Raw genomic sequence first — 15,907 nt, forward strand, 5'->3', positions numbered from 1 at the left:
GGGAAATCCCGCTCGCTTCTGACCCTTTAAACAGGCCACCTTTCACGCACTTCATCAATGTCTCCCTTTTTAATTTTTTTTTCCCCTCCCTCTGACAAACCGACGTTGACCAAGGCGATGGCAGGGAAAGAGAAGATCTGTCGTTGTTCTCTAAAATCTGTCCCCACGCCACCCCCTGAAATGTGACTTCCTATTAGTGCTGGAACACAGAGGAGGATTTCATTAAATGAAGATCAAAAATCGAACCGCTGGCTGTCAGTTGCAAGGCCTCCCACCGCAAGGTGGCCAGCAGACCCTGTCCCAATCAGAGTACAGATACAGGTCACCCCATGACCACCGCACTCCAACCTCGTCTTTTCCTTCCACCCGGCTAAGCAGCCACCAGAGCCACCTTCTGCTGAACCCCCTGTGGGCTGCAGGGTGAAGTGGAGGTGGCGAGGGGGTGGAAAGAACCGAGCAAACCACAACTGTGTGTCACTCAGGGTCACCGGCCTGCCTTCCGGCACTGCCCCCACGGACCATTTTAAACCTCAGACCACTGGACTATGGTGACGTGTGTCAAGGTCTGTGACAAGTTAGATGTCACACCGGTGGGTGAAAAAGATACACTCATCATCGCCCACAGTGCAATTTAAAGCAAGGTCTCCTAGGGGCGCCCAGGTGGCTCCGTCGGTTGAGCATCCAACTTCAGCTTAGGTCATCATCTCACGGATGGTGAGTTCGAGCCCCGCATCAGGCTCGCTGCTGTCAGCCCGTCAGTACAGAGCCCACTTTGGATCCTCTGTCCCCCTCTCTCTGCCCCTCCCCTGCTCTCTCAAAAATAAACAAACATTAAAAAAATAAAGCGGGGTCTCCCTTAATGCTCCAGAAGAATGAGAAGTCAAACATCCTTTGAGGTTTGAGAGCAAAAAGAACATCTCAGATGGAGAGTCTATCCTTTCATTCGCTCCCTCATTTGACAATTTATTTCAAGCGCTGTCGTGGGGTCAGGTTCCCCAGGTCAGGTGTTGAGAAGGAGATTTGCGCGCACAGGTTTATGGGAGATGCTTTTGGGGAGGACACTTGTGAAGGAAGCAAGATCGAGCAAAGCAAGATACTGGAGTGAAACACAGGCACGACAAAGGCCTCTCCAGATCCGGATCCTGCAGAGAGGTCGGGAGCTAGAATGTTTCCCTTCGGAGCGGCTCCGTCTTGGGACAAAGAGGACAGAACCGCTAAGTCCCTTCCTGAGTGCCCCATGCTGGAGGGAGGATGTTGGGTGAGATGGGTCTATCCCACCGAGAGCAATTCCCAGACCCAGCTGGCGTGTCCCATCCCTTCAGCTGCTGGGGGATCAAGGGAGAATCTGGGGGGCACATCAGAGTATACACCCCAAGTGCCAACTGAGGACCAGCACTTAATTTAACTAACTTGAACTTTTTGGTCGGAATGAGATCGTGAAAAGCAAATATGGGAATATACTAGATTCTCTTTGTCTATTACATTGAATCAGTTCTGGGGTGACTCTAAATAATTATTTAAAAACTACACCATGATAGGGGCACCTGGGGGGCTCAGTCGGTCAAGCATCCAACTGCTGGCTTCGGCTTGGTCATGATGTCGCGGTTCGTGAGTTTAAGCCCCAAATTGGGCTCTGTGCTGGCGGTACAGAGGCTGCTAGGGATTCTCTGTCTCCCTCTCTCTCTCTGCCCCTTCTCTGCTTGTTCTCTCTCTTCTCTCAAGATAAATAAACTTTAAAATAATTTAAAAATAAAAACAAAAAAAAACCTCTACTATGGCAAACAACCCTGAAATCTAGCTACAGGTGAACAGGGAAACAAACCATGGTACATTTATAGAATGAGCCACTTCTCAGCCCTAGAATGAATGAACCCTCAACACACGCTAACATCACAGATGAACCTCAAAATATGCCGAGCAAAAGAAGATAAAAGGAAGTGCACACTGTATGATTTCATTTATGTAACTTCTAGAAAATTAAAACTAATTGATGGAGACAGAAAGCAGATCTGTGGCGGCTTCAAGGTGGGAGGTGATGGGGGGGGGACAGGGGAGCGGGTTACAACACGCAGGAGGAAACTTGTAGGTGTAATGGGGATGTTCGCTATCTTGACCGGGCACATACATACGTGAACATTTATCAAATTGTACACCTCAAATACATACTGTTCCTTATGTCAATTACACCTCAAAACTATTTTTATTATTTTTATTGTTTATTTTTTGAGAGAGAAAGAGGGCATGGGTGGGGGAGGGGCAGAGAGGGAGAGAGAGACTCTCAAGCAGGCTCCATGGTCAGTGCAGAGCCCAACATGGGATCGATCCCACGAATCGTGAGATCACGACCTGAGCTGAAATCGAGAGTCGGATGCTTAACCAACCGAGCCACCCAGGTGCCCCAAGAAGGCTATTTTTAAAAACATTTTTTGCTGGGAAAGGACCCGTGCCAGCAGGCCTCAGGGACACCAAGGTAGAGAGAAACAAACCCTGTTTTTGGGAAGCTTGGAGTCCACCAAAGGAGACAGAGGCGTATTCAAAGACACATAATGCAAGTCACGATAAAAACCAGTATAAGAACCAAGAAAAAGAAAAGCTCTTATGGGGCAAAGAAAAGCGGAGAGGTGACTTCTTTCTAGGAGTACCGAGGATAATGGCTAACTATGTGCCAGGCACTACATACATTAATTTAATTCTTACAGCAACCATATGAGTGGGTGCTGTCATTATACCCATTTCACAGGTGAGGAAACTGAGGCTTTGGCTCCAGAATCCATGTTCTTAATCGCTATCACTACTCCTCCCTGATTTGATCTGAGCCTTGGAAGATAACCAGAATCTCCCCAGAGAACAAAGGCGATTTTTGGCAGAGAGGGCAGTATGAACTCTGACCCAGTAAGACTACGACTACAAAGGGGCATCTGGGTGACTCCGTTGGTTAAGCGTCTGACCTCAGCTCAGGGCATGATCTCACAGTTTGGGACTTCGAGCCCCACAACAGGCTCTCCACTGTCAGCCTACTTCTGGTCCTCTGTCTCCTTCTCTCTGCCCCTCCCCCACTGGTGTTTTCTCTCTCTCTCGCTCTCTCTCTAAATAAAAAAAAAAGCTAGTATCCTCAAAAACATTATAAAAAAATAAAAAAACTACGACTACAAAAAAATGTATTGTGTGCCTGAAATACACCAAGAATTTTCTAGGAGTATATTTTGGGCCAGGGTAGAAAAGGGGGTTGAAAGGTAGATTGGGGCCAGGGTGTGAATGGCCTTCAATGCAGTGCATGAGTATATTTTGGACTACACTGTAACTTTAGTTTCAATGTCAGGATATTTTATTCTCTGGTCACCTGAGTCCTATGTTCATTCTGTTTTCACCCACGTTTCCATACATTTTTACCCAACAGAGAAAATTACAGAAACCACCACTGGGAAAGAGCAGAGTGACCCTTCAGAGTGATTAATTCTACCTGAATTTAATTCAGAGCTGGACCATGATTTTTTTTTTTCCACTGGCTTAAAATGAAACGTCCCATGATGACATTTTTACTTCTGTTTCCTGTAAAAGTGGTTTTGGCCCTCCTCACACATTCATGTTAGACGATGTGTTCATGATCTGGACAATCAGTATCTAGGTCCAGACATGATGCTGGTTCCATGATGGCCCATGTGACACGAGACGGGAAGTAAACTTCTTTCCCTCTGTGCTTTGACAGGAAGTGTTAGAAAATCCTGTAAGGAACAGCACTCTTCCAGGTGAAAATGTGAGAAACTAACCATAAGCAATTCACACCTCCCATGGGAGGCCCACAGAGAGCCTTACACATCTTCCTTGGGCTTTCTTAAGGGGGTAGGAGACAGGGTATAAAAATAAGGCATCACCCTAAAGCAAGGACATGGCAGCAACAGGAAAATCAGATGCTCAGACACCACACAGCCTTAAATACAAAAACTGGAAGTAACTGGAGAGAATTTCATGTGGGGAAAAAAATAAAAATCAGACCAAAGACTTAAGTCTTGGTTTGTCTTCTCAGCTCTGCCACTGACTGTCCCGTCTAGCAAACTCCTTAATTCTCTATTTTAAAAACGGTATAATAAGGGGCACCGGGGTGGCTCAGTCTGTTGAGTGTCCAACTCTTGATTTCAGCTCAGGTCGTGATCCCAGGGTCGTGCGATCGAGCCCTGCATTGGGTTCTGCGCTGAGCACAGAGCCTGCCAACTTTCCCTCTGCTCCTCTCCACCGCTCGTACTCCCTATAAAATTTTAAAAAAGAATAAAATAAAAAATGGTACAATGCAACCTATCCATTCCCTGCTTCCATAAGCAAGTCAATATATGTCAATATAGTCAACAAGCAATTTATGGAGAATCGTCTAGGACCCTAGCCACACCGGCTAGTAGCAGGGTGAAGGCTAGCTCCCACATGTCTTGATTTCTGTTCCAGAACACTGTCAGTGTTGCTCAAACTTGACTTACGATACCCTGGAGAGCTTGTTAAACACACAGGTAGCTCCTGATTCAAGTGAGAATCTGACTTAATCGGTCTGGGGCTGACCCTAGCAAACTGCCTTTTTTGGCTAGAGGCCCAAGGCATTTTTATCATCATGCAATTCGAGAAACATCCCATTATATCATGTTACGCCCTACAAGAAAATTCAATTTTCTCTCCTCTTTTCAATCTGTTTCTATCCGTTAAAATAGGTTAAATATTTGAAAAACATTTTCGGTGGATAGAATTTTCCCTCCCCAAAGTATCAACACATTTACAGAATAGCAGCACTCAAGTTTGTTGGTTTTAAATTTTATTATTTTTTAAAGTAATTTCTACACCCAACGTGGGGCTTGAACTCATGACCCCAAGATCAAGAGTCGCATATTCTGTCAACTGAACCAGCCAGGCATCCCATCAAGACTCATTTTAATTAAAACCAGAAAATATTATTTCCTTTATAATTTGTCAAACATTGCAGACTAGACTATTTTCGAACCATATGTCTGACCATAAGCACTTTGCTGTGTGTCCTGGAAAAAATGAAATAACGTATCTCAATTTGCCCAATTAATGACAGTTCAATACCAAAATAGTTCATTTGCCAGTTGTCACCCCCTACGAGATCATATTCTCCTTGAAAGCAAGGAATTTATCTTTTATATGTGATATCTTGGAACAATACATACTAGATAGATGGCTGGATAGATGCAGAGATGGATGGATGGATGGATGAAGATTTTTTAAATGATCAAATAACGTGACTGAATTCTAGCCCCTGAAAACCATTATACATTACTGTCAGAATTAGAAACAAAATATTCACAAAGGCTCAGCATGGAGAACAGACAGAGGGTTCCTGAGGAGGTGGTGGGAGGGGGGATGGACTAAAGGGGGGAGGGGCATTAAGGAATCTACTCCTGAAATCACTGTTGCACTAGATGCTAACTCACTTGGATGTAAATTAAAATAAATAAATAAAAACAAATAAAATAAATCGTCTATCACCGTCAATACACTAGAAAAGTAAAAATAAGATTACGTCACTACACGGGGAAATTTTAATCTCTCTCCCACCCCTCCTCCCCCAAAAAGCCTCGCAACTAGTAGATTTACCAGTACTTCCCACGTGTGGCAGAGTGATCTGTGCCACCAACACATCACTCACACCTCTCCGCGATCATGATGACACATGTGGCCCCCTAAATGTTCCACCTGGAGGTATTTTGGGGGCAGCGAACTAAGAGGGGGCTTCCAGAGCCGATGGGGGCGGTGAGACACGTGAGGTCACAAAGCTCCTGCCTCTCCCCCTTCAAAAGAAACCACTCTGCTCCATTTATTTCAGAATCTAGAGGAAGCTGACGAAGTATGACAACAGCACGGCACAGTATGTGGTGGAGACTTTGCAGCTTGCTGGCTTGCTTCCCCTTACAAGGTAAGCCCTTAGAGCTCATTTTTTATGCCACTCAGTTGACCTGGTATGTTACCAAATCTACCCATCAGTCAGCTGCGTTCACAGCGGACCTACCACAGAAGGCAACCCAGGTAAATATGTTAATGCTTTCCAAGGTACACCAAGATCTCACAGGGAGGGATGTTACTGCTTTATTTAACCTGTTGTTCAGTTGCTAACCAGGATGGAAAAGGGTCACTGTAGCATGTGTCTCTGTGGGATCTGCGATACGGCAAAATGTAACAAACAGGCTCCTTAGGCTCTGTATTGTAAGGGTCGACCAGTTGAAAGGGCATCAGTTTTGGATTTTAAAAACTTCCTCACTGAATAAGCCTTAGCCAGATAATTTCTCTAAAAACTCAATTTCTGGGGGCGCCTGGGAGACTCAGTCCATTAAGCGTCTGACTTTGGCTCATCATGATCTCACGGTCCGTGGGTTCAAGTCCCGCGTGGGGCTCTGTGCTGACAACTCAGAGCCTGGAGCCTGCTTCGGATTCTGTGTCTCCCTCCCTCTGCCCCTCCCATGCTCGCGCGCTCTCTCTCAAAAATAAACAAACATTTAATAAAAGAAAACTCAATTTCTGTATCTTGAAACGAAGAATGATTAAAAATGCTGGGCCAACCAACTCACATTTTTACAAAGATCAAATTTCAAATGTGAAAGCACTTTGAAAATGCCAAAGGCTAGCTATACAACTCTTAATTAGTTCCGAGATATTAATGAGCCTCATGAAAAGTTCCTGCTTATTTTTGGAGTCAGTTATACTTTACCTTTTAATTTTTTTATGTTTTTATTTTTGAGAGAGAGAGACAGAGCATGAGTGGGGGAGGGGCAGGGAGAGAGGGAGACACAGAATTCGAAGCAGGCTCCAGGCTCCGAGCTGTCAGTACAAAGCCTGACGCAGGGCTGGAACTCACTGACGGCGAGATCATGACCTGAGCGGAAGTCGGGCACTTAACCGATTGAGCCACCCAGGTGCCCCTATTATGGTCTACATTTTATTATAATTTCCCATTTTGATTTTTGATGCTTACATTCTAATGTAGCAATATGAAAATTAAACATATTGCTACCTTTTTAGCCTGCTCAAACGGGAGGCAGGATATAGGTGTCTTTAAATCTCTGATTGCAAGTTGGACCAAATTCTTGCAAAAGAAGCTATGCAGAAGTGTATTGCTGGCTGTGTTTGTTCGCAAATGTTGAGCTGAACTGTAGTTATGTTTCAGGTAATGCACCTGTCCTAAATCTACATTCACGATACAACTGCATCTGAATGACATTATTTTAAAAAACTCGATTTCCCATTTTACATAGTCCTTCAATTTCCTACTTTATACAATTAAATGAAGTGCTTTCTTTTTTGGTCCCTCTACCCTGAGGCACATAATATGAATTCAATATTGGTAATAATATTAGTTTCTTCAATAAGTGGCTTAAAGAACAGCTCATACATTCAGGAGAAGTATATTTAGATAGATAAAATTAGAATGTTTTTTCAATTATTCCAAAGTTTGAAGCCTTTAAGAGACCTTAATTTTTTGAGGATTCAAGTTATTGCCTCAGAAAAGTACCATACAAAAAAAGTTTTTATTTTTTATTTTTTTTTTATTTTTTTTATTTTAATTTTTTTTTTTAATGTTTATTTTTGAGACAGAGAGAGACAGAGCATGAACGAGGGAGGGGCAGAGAGAGAGGGAGACACAGAATTGGAAGCAGGCTCCAGGCTCTGAGCCATCAGCCCAGAGCCCGACGTGGGGCTCGAACTCATGGACCGCGAGATCGTGACCTGAGCTGAAGTCGGCCGCTTAACCGACTGAGCCACCCAGGCGCCCCCAAAAAAAGTTTTTAAAGGCAGTAATAATCACGTCTTAAGGTAAACCTGAGACAATTTTTTTAGAATGTAAATTATTCAAATACTATTTATAAAGACGGTAGAAAAAGCTATTCATTGTGTACAGTGTTGGGCACTTTTATCAGTTACATCTAATCCTAGCAAAGATACTGAGGTATTAATATCCCTGGGGCACCTGGGTGGCTTAGTCTGTTGAGCCTCTGACTTCGGCTCAGGTCATGATCTTGCAGTTCATGAGTTCGAGCCCCACATCACGCTCGCTGCCCTCGGCCTGTCAGTGCAGAGCCTGCTTTAGATCCTCTGTTCCCCTTTCTCTGCCCCTCCCCTACTTCCCGTCTCCCAAAAACAAACATTTAATATCCCTAATTTACATGAGAATAGAGAGTTTAAAAGAAGTTAGATAACCTAAGTTTTCACAGGGAGTCAATCAGCTTACACAGAACTTATGTATTATAAAAATAAACATTTAGTGTGTGTGTGTGTGTGTGTGTGTGTGTGTGTGTGTCTTTCTACCAGGCTGTGATAGAAAGTGTTTCCTAATGTAGATCAAAAGTTTGATAGCCACTGATCTATACAGTTTGGAAGATGTGTAATTGAAAAATCCCAACCTGGAAACTCACCCAAAGGGCCACCCAGAAGGCATCTAGACTTAATGGTATTAAGCACAAACTGTCCCCTCTGACCTCACCTGGCTCAGGCCCATCAGAGTCCCAAATAGGAAAGGGGCTGGTCGTGTTGCTTTCCTGTTGGCAAAAAAAAGGCAGCAAATCATCAATTCTGGCAACACTGGACACTGCAGGCTGTTTTTAGCTATGAACTATGGGAAGATCACTGCACCTGGTTCCACCAGGGCAACTTCTAACTAAGGCCGCCAAGAATTATAGACAAGAGGGACGCCTGGGTGGCGCAGTCGGTTGAGCGTCCGACTTCAGCCAGGTCACGATCTCGCGGTCCGGGAGTTCGAGCCCCGCGTCGGGCTCTGGGCTGATGGCTCAGAGCCTGGAGCCTGTTTCCGATTCTGTGTCTCCCTCTCTCTCTGCCCCTCCCCCGTTCATGCTCTGTCTCTCTCTGTCCCAAAAATAAATAAACGTTGAAAAAAAAAATTTAAAAAGAATTATAGACAAGAAAAGTCCCATAATCTCAGAGCCTCCCTCTTCTCAAGGCTACCACTCACATAAAGAGCCTTTAGGATGGGTAAAACGCAGTTCAAGAACGAACGATTTTTCAAAATTCATCCCATTCACCTACACTGTGGATGATGAGACTCCTGCTATTCTGGTCTTTAGTGGAGGGTAGGATATAGGAAACAAAGAACAGTTGCAAATATAAGGTTCTGTTGATACGCCTGTTGGTAATTCCTAAGTGTGTTGATACTTTGAGAGGTCTTCTTGAAAGCCATATTGGAGGGGCGCCTGTGGCTCAGCTGGTTGAGTGACCGACTTCGGCTCAGGTCATGATCTTGCAGTTTGTGAGTTCAAGCCCCGCATCGGGCTCTGTGCTGACAGCTCAGAGCGTGGAGCCTGTTTCGGATTCTGTGTCTCCCCCTGTCTCTACCCCTCTCCTGCTCATGCTCTGTGTCTCTCTGTCTCTCAATAATAAATAAACGTTTAAAAAAAAAAAAGAAAAGAAAGCCATATTGGAAATAATTTAATTTGGGCCGAGCCAGATTCATTGTCACCCTCGTAACTTTCTCTGTTGATTCTATCTCGAAAAAATGATAGTAAGCATTTTTCATAACGATCTAAATTGAAGCACTTTTGTGTCTACTACCGCATAATAGTCGTGTAAATAGGGCTCTGATTTGAGACAATTCATTCTGTGTCTCTGGTGTTAATTTAACTCAAGCTTTTCTATGCAACATAACAATAACTGAGCTTATATCCTATTATAGTGTTTAGTCATGAATATATACATTTCTTCATCTTTTTAGCCACTGACTCAGCTAATACTTAAAATCTTACTTTGTGTAAGGCCCTGGGACTGTAAAATGAATGAATGGCAAACAACCTTTTCACGAGAAGTCTGTAATCTACACACAGAGACATACTTGTAACTAAATAACTATAAAGGAATGTGCCAAGTGCTATAACAGGAGTCCATTCAGAACCTTTGAGGGTCTTGGAGGAGAGGGCAGGTCATTGTGAGGAAGGAAGAGGCTAAAGACTCATTAGGCAGGTTCGACAAAAGCCGGATAATCTGAGTTGAGTCCTGGAGGGGATAAGAAATGTATCCAGGATGACAGAACAGCATGAAGGTAAAGTATCTTCTTGACCCTGAACCTGGCAGTGGCTGGCGACGACATTAGTTAACACAAGCAAGCGCTGGGACAGAGCAGGTGGCGTATCTGTGTAAGACGCATCTGGAGCATAGGGGGACGCGAGAGATGATGATTTCCAGTGGGGCGTGATGAGTCTGGGTCCCTGCAGGACAGACGTGCTCGGTTCTGGAGTTTTAAAATGTGCCGCACGCAATAACTGGGCTACTAAGGTAAGAACAAGAAAGAACATCTTATTCGTTCTTCCATCTACATGATAGCCCCTAGTAAAGGGGAGAGCAGACATGGCAACTCCCAAAATCTCGGGGGGACATCAAGGAATCTTAGGCACTGCACAGGTCTTATCCGTGGATGCCTGCGTAGGTGGTGGTCACTGATGCTCGCCCTTTTGCCTGAGGGCCGGTCACATAGGCTTTGGCGTGTGGCCATTCCACTGATAGGACAATTAGTTCGTGAGGTTGGGGGTGGAGACGATGGTGAAGGTCACAGGTTCTACTTCCATATACAAACCAGTCCCGATCTATGAGCCCAGAGTCAACTAGCAGCCTCGTAACACGTGGCCTTACATGGATGGATGGATCTGGTCAGAAGTCAATAATCCACTCAGTAGACCAAGACTACTAACAGTAAGAGGTGACCTCCCAGGAGAACTCCACAGCCATTCACTGCCAAGCTTTGCTCCCCCGGTATCTGTGGAGCCGTGTCGCACGCTAACCTGCGGACTGGAACCCATGCAGGCCCAGCTGGGGAAGCACTAGGAAGGGGACGCAGCCCTCAGGATCTACATAAGAAAGGCCAAGAAGGGTGCACAAGCACAGACATGTTTAGAGCCTACAGGGAGGAAGTGGTGAACAAAGAAGGTAACCCACACCCCATCCCCTCTGACAAAGAAGGTGAAAGTGGACTCCAAAACTTAGATGAAAAGAAAATGTAAAAGAAGAGGTCCCCCTCAGGTTGCCAGTGGCAATGAGAGAATCCTGCGGGAACTTCTCCTTAGAAGGCGTCCCGTGCAAAGTCAGGTACAGGTGTCTTCCTCTTCTATCCTCAGCGGGCCCTTGACACAGTGAACCGTATTTTTAAGCACCGCAGCTGAAGCAGTGTGGGCCTGTGGCTTCTCACTGGAGCCATTCTTCCTTTCTACAAGGACTTCCTGTCTCAAAACTAAAACAAGGGTCCAACATGGTAACACTGCAAGAGAAATGAGCTGGTCAAGCTAAAGGCAGGCTGGAGCAGAGTCACAAAAAACAGCCCTATGTCTCCAACGCAGCCCTTTCCATCTGAAAACCCAGGCATTTATAGTGTGATAGGTCAGTTGGCCGATACTACATTCTCGACAGGAGGTAAACCGATCTTAGGAGGTACAATTCCTTTATAGCATATTGCTAAGAAGTCGTACTGTATTTCATTACAATTTTTTTAATGTATTATTTATTTTGAGAGAGAGAGAGTATGTGGGTGGGGGTGAGGGGCAGAGAGAGAGGAGAGAGGAGAGGAGAGGAGAGAGGAGAGAGGAGAGAGAAGAGAGAGAGGATGGAGGAATCCCAAGCGGGATGACAGCGTGGAGCCCAACGCGGGGATGAACCCACGAACGTGAGATCATGACCTGAGCTGAACCAGAGTCGGACGCTTAACTGATTGAGCTACCCAGGCGCCCCTCATTATAATTTTTTACATTGTAAGAATCACATAACGCAATTTCACTCAAAAGCATGCATCTCGAGAAAAAGATATCTTAAAATGGAAGCCATTCATTCACAAACAGGCTGCCGTACATATCACTGCTTCTATTTCCCCAATACAGGCTTCCTGTCTAGACCATCACTTTACCGAAAGGTAAGAACTTGGGCAAACTTCCAAGTATCAATTTTCTGGCCTGAAAGACGAAATCAGGGCATGTTGCTTAACAGCGGTCTTTTATTCTATCGTTGATTCAACGTAGTGCCTTCCCTCCTGTCTCTCAGTATTCTACTAACAACAGGAGACCAAAGACATCTGCCCATCGCCGGCATTATGGTGCCATCATGAAAGCTGCATTAAACCATTACTTTTCAAGCTCACCACTGTGATAGCTTCTGTAAGGAATGAATTTTAGAGAACTATGACATTAGTCACTGCCCTCTAGAAACTTCAACCTGTGGGAAGCAGGCTAACACAAGAACTAGAAAGTAAAGCGAGAATCATAAGGAATGATTATGGGAGCGATTAGAAGGTAGACAGTTTCCGATTCAATTTCTTGGCTCAGAAGTTGCTTCACCTTACTTAGTTCCTTGTCATTTCAAAGCATCTCTACTAATATTATCCCTATTACTCAATATGGGTTGATTTTATAGATGAAATATTTCCAAATGACCCAACCTAAGCAGAATTCAGGGCTTATGCTTCAACGCTCTTAGGAAAACACAGTATCTTTTTATTGACTCTTCATTGTTCATTATAGTATTGGACTGATGATATGGGTATTTTTCCATTAGAACGCAAGCAAACTTTTTTCCCATGGAAGTCAATACAAATGCAATACAACAATTCTGGGTTATTATTGCCAGGGGCCAGATGGAAATTAATGACCTAGAAATGGAACAAACTAAAAAGTCTGCACCAATTAATTCCCAGGGCTCTCCAAAGCACTTTTCCTAATACTTGAAATTTATCACAAGGAAATAAACTCCTGTTTTTCCTTTCCCTCTTTTTTTTTTTTAAGGTTTCAGATGATGGAGTAAAACTCATTACATTTGCTATCATAATTTATAACCCCATGGTATTCTTCTGTTTACGGAAGTGTTTTGTACTTTCATTGATAACAATTGTCTTCTCCTTAAAAACAAAAAAAAAAAAATTTTTTTTTTAATTTAAAACTTGAAGAACGGATGGCAGCCAAATCAGCAGTAAATCCAATTTATTATTATAATTTTTTTTATCAACTTCCTTTTTTGGGAGGATACATTTGCAGCTGTTTACGACCAATTGTTTACCATTCTCTGGGGGCTGTGATTCGGGAAACTAGTCTCTCGTGTTGCCTGGAGAAAGTGTGCTGTGGAAAATTAAATGGAAGAGATCTTAGAACATCATTCCTCTAGCACAGCAGCTCTTTTGCAGGTGGGGCCCTCCCTGCTCCTGTGAAGGGCAGCTCCCTAATTCACAAGAGCGCCGCTTAGAATTCCAGACACGCTGCTTATACTTCAAGCCAGAAGGAGCTTGCTTCATAAACGGAGGCCAGAGAGGCTGAGTTTTCCGGTCTCATCATTGAGACAGTCTGACCTAGTTACATGACCGTGGACTTGGAAGACCACAGACACGGGTCCAGATCCCAGCTCCAGGACCTGTGTGACCATCAGCCTCTACTCCCTCATCTGTAGAGCCAGCGAAGTAACTCGCTCTTTATAGGATTATTCGAAAGTTAAATTAAATATCGGTTTGACGTGGCCTGGCTGAGTTTCTGGGCTACGAGAGAGCAGGCGCCCGATGGATGTTGTTCAACGTTTTCCTTTATTTCCTATCAGAATCGCACCCCTTCAGGAGACATCCTACTGTCGCTACCTACAGTGCTGTCTCCTTTGTACTGACTTACGTTTTGTTTCTATAAGAAGCATGTAATGAGAGGGGCCCGGGTGGCTCAGTTGGTTGAGCGACCGACTCTTGATTTCGGCTCAGATCATGATCTCACGGTCTGTGAGATCGAGCCCACATCGGGCTCTGCGCGGACAGCGTGGAGCCTGCTGGGATTCTCGCTCTCTGCCCCAACCCCGCTTGCTCTCTCTCTCTCAAAATAAATAAATAAAAATTTTCAAATGTTTATTGAAAAAAAAAAAGAAGTACGTAATGAATGACTGAATGAACGAAGGAGGTTGTGCTGAGGAGGAGGTTGCGTTGACCCTGCCTCAGCTTGGGAGCGCCTTGCCCCATTGCCAGCCCTGACTGTCTCCACTTCTTTCCTCTGCAAGAAGCCTTTCTGACCAACCACACAGAAACAGTCACCGTGGAGGAAGGCCAGACGCTCACTCTCAAGTGTGTCGTTTCTCACGGGAAGACCACATCCCTGCAGTGGCTGGCCCCATCAGGGTCACCATTTTTTTCAATGAGCATCCTGGTAAGTGAAAAAACAAAAAACAACAAACAAACAAAAAAAAACAATCGCCACCAGATCGCAACCTGAGGGATTTTCCAGACAGACAAGCTGGTGTGGGATAGAAACCAGCATGAGTCACCCCAACGATGGGCTTGGCCCACCTACGATTACGCGGGGATCACACCCAGCAGCCTCATCATTTTACACCACGGCTGCTTTTTTGACAGGAAGTCTGAAATGGAAACCCCCCCAGAATGACTGGTAAAGGGGGCTCAAATTACAAAGCACGTTTCCATGCCCGCACCTTACCCCCACCTCGCTTTTTCACTCTCAGCAGCGCCATGACAGGCAGGCAGGAGACTGACTAGAGGCCCTTTGTCCCCCGGCAGCTAACACCGTCGCCCCCCGTTCTGGAGCCAGCTGCTTCGTTTTCCATCTGAGCAGCTCAAGTCACATCACAAAACTCCCTTCCCAATATCTCCTCTTCTGCTGGCCTCAGCACAAAAGCAAGGTCGCCGAGCAACTGACAGGACATGCCGCTTCGGAAAGGAGGACAGTCATTCCTCCTTTTCACAAGCACACAAATGAGCCCTGGATGCCTGAGATGGAAGGGGATTCTTCCCCGCAACCCCCTCCCCCGCCCAGTTTTATTGAGATATAGTGGACATGTCACCCTGTATTGATGTGTACAATGGTCTAGTATTATGTATATATTTCGGAGCAATTGCCACAGTAAATCTAATTAACATCCATCACCGCACAGTCACAATGTTGTTTTTTCTTAAGGAAAGGTATTTTTTTACGTTTATTTTTTCATTTTGAGAGAGAGAGAGAGAGAGAGAGAGAGAGAGAAAGCCAGCAAGCAGGGGAGGGGCAGAGAGAGAGAGAGAGGGAGAGAGAGAATCCCAAGCAGGCTCCACACTGTCAGCACGGAGCCCCATCGGGGCTCGAACTCACCAACTGGAGATCATGACTTGAGCTGAAATCAAGAGTCAGCTGCTTCACAAACGAGCCACCCAGGTGCCCCAAGGAAGGTGTTCTTAAAAGTCTATTTAGTTCATCTCTTTGGGCAGAATTTTTACTAAACCCTCCCCTAGATAATGAGACCACTGCAAGTCTCCATTAATATTCTCAGCTGCCAAATACTTGGAAAAGTTTTCCAAAACAGCAAATTGCATTCTGCCTTGTAAAAGCAGAGCCCCTAAAAAACTTAATATGCTATGAAACATTTAAAAAAAATTTTTTTTTTAAATATGAAATTTATTGTCAAATTGGTTTCCATACAACACCCAGAAAAATATGGAACGCTTCACGAATTTGCAGGTCATCCTTGCACAGGGGCCATGCTATTCTTCTCTGTAGCTATGAAACATTTTTTAAATATCGCTGTGTTCGGGGCGCCTGCGTGGCTCAGTTGGTTAAGCATCGGACTTTGGCTCACATCATGACCTCACAGTACGGGAGTCTGAGCCCCGCGTCGGGCTCTGTGCTGACAGCTCAGAGCCTGGAGCCTGGTTCGGATTCTGTGTCTCCCTCTCTCTCTGCCCCTTCCCCACTCATGCGGTCTCCTCCCTCTCTCTCTCTCAAAAATAAACATTAAAAAAATCTTTAAATGCTGCTATGTTCAATGTAAAATAACCACATATTTCAAACTAAATCAACTATCAATAGTAGATTCCAATAAAGTAGATATTGGTTGTTAAAAGTTTTGAGAGAAAAACTTTGGGTAGAGATAATTGCCGTTAAATCACGCTTTCTCTGGTTTTGGCTTGGTTTTTGGCAAA

At 44.6% G+C, this 15,907-nt stretch overlaps 1 protein-coding gene and 1 non-coding gene across 2 annotated transcripts in view; one reads left to right on the plus strand and one right to left on the minus strand.

The window, feature by feature from the left end:
- The first annotated feature begins 5,807 nt into the window (after nt 1-5,807).
- Nucleotides 5,808-15,907, plus strand: part of CRTAM (cytotoxic and regulatory T cell molecule) — a 28,069-nt gene continuing 17,969 nt past the window's right edge. The window contains 3 exon segments of the mRNA XM_032595017.1: nt 5,808-5,914; nt 13,999-14,115; nt 14,118-14,144. Of these exon segments, the coding sequence (XP_032450908.1) occupies nt 5,848-5,914; nt 13,999-14,115; nt 14,118-14,144 (211 nt within the window). The 5' untranslated portion in view covers nt 5,808-5,847.
- LOC115526587 lies at nt 15,417-15,525 on the minus strand. Its single transcript, XR_003972647.1, has one exon. It is a non-coding gene; the product is annotated as a U6 spliceosomal RNA (small nuclear RNA).

The sequence above is a fragment of the Lynx canadensis genome, chromosome D1, assembly GCF_007474595.2.
Source record: "Lynx canadensis isolate LIC74 chromosome D1, mLynCan4.pri.v2, whole genome shotgun sequence".
Taxonomy (NCBI): Eukaryota; Metazoa; Chordata; class Mammalia; order Carnivora; family Felidae; genus Lynx; species Lynx canadensis.